The sequence below is a fragment of the Seriola aureovittata genome, chromosome 23 (genome assembly GCF_021018895.1).
Source record: "Seriola aureovittata isolate HTS-2021-v1 ecotype China chromosome 23, ASM2101889v1, whole genome shotgun sequence".
NCBI classification, from domain to species: domain Eukaryota; kingdom Metazoa; phylum Chordata; class Actinopteri; order Carangiformes; family Carangidae; genus Seriola; species Seriola aureovittata.
The window spans coordinates 2,640,335-2,642,834 of record NC_079386.1 but is presented as its reverse complement, the minus strand read 5'-3'; the positions used below and the strand labels follow the sequence as shown (position 1 = coordinate 2,642,834).

Sequence of the window (2,500 nt, the reverse complement as noted above, 5' to 3'; positions counted from 1 at the left end):
GACATTTCAGCCGCTCCCCGTTCCCAAAGCACGCCCCCCTCCCCGGATGCCTGTAATCTCTCCCGAGCAGCAGCAGATGTATTACTCAGGCCCGAGAGATGAAGAGTATTATGCGGCGGGAAAACAGTCAGACAGCAGCAGACGTGACGAGCTGCAGAAATACATTCAACAGATACTGATGAAGAGACCGCAGATGAAGGACTGAAGGAGGGATGAAGGGAGATAGAGAGAGAGAGAGAGAGAGAGAGAGAGTGAGAGGAGGGAGATGGAAATAAGGAGAGATGACCAGAGGGCTTTTCTTTTTCATTTTGATTTGCTGGTGTTTGGTTTTCGTTTTTTTCATATGTTACAAGTTTCTTTCTAACATTCTGATTGGTTGTTGTCTGGACGAGGACGTTACAGAGGACCTTTTCTTCCAGAGGTGATCTGGATAAAATAGAACTACACCCCTCCTCTGTGAGGGAGGGGCAAGAGGATGGACGTGGTCTGGACTTCTCATCCCAACCCCCGGCATGAAGACGTTCTCCGTTTGGACATTATACAATGCCAGCAAAGGAGGATGCTTCATTCTGCTGCACCTTTAACAAATCAGTCGGACCAATCACAGAGAGAGATGGATGATGATGATGATGATGATGATGATGATGATGATGGTGGTGGAGTTTTACTATGTAGACACAAGAACATTTGTGGTATTATCTCAGGCAGGAAAAAAAAAATCATAAACATCATTTATCAGAAATGATTTCTGCTACACTGACAAAGGTATGTGGACACCAAACATTCAGTCATGTGATAAAAGAGCCAATAAAACAGATTCTCATTAATGTGCTGCTGTAACAGTCTCCTCTGGTTTGAGCCTTTCATCCAGATGTTGAACCAGTTCCAGACACATCAGTGCAGTCCAACACCAATCCTGGGTCAGTGTCACGTGATCCAGATCATCCATGAGTCGTTGACCAGTCAGGTTCTCCCACAACAAACTGGGAAACTGAGTCGGAAAAGGAGTCATGATGAAACAGGAAATGACCAAACACGATCTGCTTCTTTAATATCTAAAATATCACTGTAAGGTTTCCCTTCAGCACAGGGTGTCCACATCCTTTTGACCATGTAGTGTCACCTCTCAGAGATAAAGATGTGTGAGTGGCCTAATGTCCGAGTCACTCCTGCACTCATCTGAATGTATCTGAATGTGTCATGTTGTGTTTTTTGTATAGAAATCCCCCCCACACACACACACACACACACACATACTCACACACTCACCTCCTGATCATGAAGTATAACAGCACATTTCATCCACAGGGCTGTGGAGCCACACTCACACCACTATAATGGCTTTGATGACTCATCCTTTTGCATAACTTCAATTACCTTGTTGCTATGGTGCCAAACCCTGGTCAGACTCTATACGGCATCTTTTACAGCTGACACCTACAGAGGAGGCTGCAGTGGTGGAGGCTTACTGTTCTTTACTACACAACAAGAGAACGAACACACAATGTGCCGGCGCAGCTCTGGAAGACTTCCCCGCCCTGTCTGCTCCTACAACACAGATTCATTTATTTAAAGAAAACAGCTTCTCACTGTAGTTTTTAGTAAATGTTACCAACAGAGAAGGAAAGTCTTCACACTAACTGTACGACATGTCATACGACAATCACCAACGTTATCTTCCTCCTATAGAGATACCCTCCACGGTTCAGCTGCAGCTGCTCAGTGAGGAGCAGTTAATGTCATTTTAATATTCATCCTCATCATCATCATCATCATGAAGACTATTCTGACTTTTTCTCTTCTTCTCTAGATGTTTTAGGGAAGAGATTTCTCTCTCAAACATAACAAAGGGATTTTCCACTGCTGGGATTGGATGACATACATCACCTGGCTACAGATAATCAGTCATCAACAAACACCGTTTCTCAGGAGCAAGTGTCGCTCCCTGTTTGTAGGTGTTGTTGACCTTTGTGGCCGTCTGTTGCTAAGGGACGAGCTAACCTCGGCATCTGTGTCGCCGACAGATCCGAGTCACGGCATCGACAATCTCACGCTGAAGAAGTCAAACAGAGCGGGAAGTGAAAAACAAAGGTCTCTGTCATCTTTTTCATTTGTTGTTTTATTTTTTTATGAAGTTGAAAAGTCACAGAGTGAGAGAGAGAAGGAGGGGTGAGGTACGGCGTCTGCACGTTTCTCTATACCTGCATTTAAAAACTGCTCCTTTTTGTACAAGCATCAATTAAAAAAAGCATAAAAAAATCTTAAAGTGACAGAAACGATGACATTAGTGAACCTGAGCATCATTGTTGGAGTCGTGTGTCCATGGTCTTTCTAGATGTACCTTGTTATAACCGTCGTAATAAACATGTGTTTGCTGGATGTAAATATGCGCATGTCAATGACTACTTTTGCTACATACAAAGAAACAAATAAAGTCGACTATTTTATTACAAAAGTGCTTCATTGTGGACACAGATAATTTCTATGTGAGTCTGAGAGG

General features: G+C 43.4%; 1 protein-coding gene across 1 annotated transcript in view; it reads left to right on the top strand.

The window, feature by feature from the left end:
* The window catches only part of vgf (VGF nerve growth factor inducible), a 6,591-nt gene extending 4,133 nt beyond the window's left edge, over positions 1–2,458 (top strand). Inside the window, exon 2 of the mRNA XM_056368328.1 lies at positions 1–2,458. This exon is cut by the window's left edge and continues 1,977 nt beyond it. Within this exon, the coding sequence (XP_056224303.1) occupies positions 1–205 (205 nt within the window). The 3' untranslated portion in view covers positions 206–2,458.
* Positions 2,459–2,500: the final 42 nt, after the last annotated feature.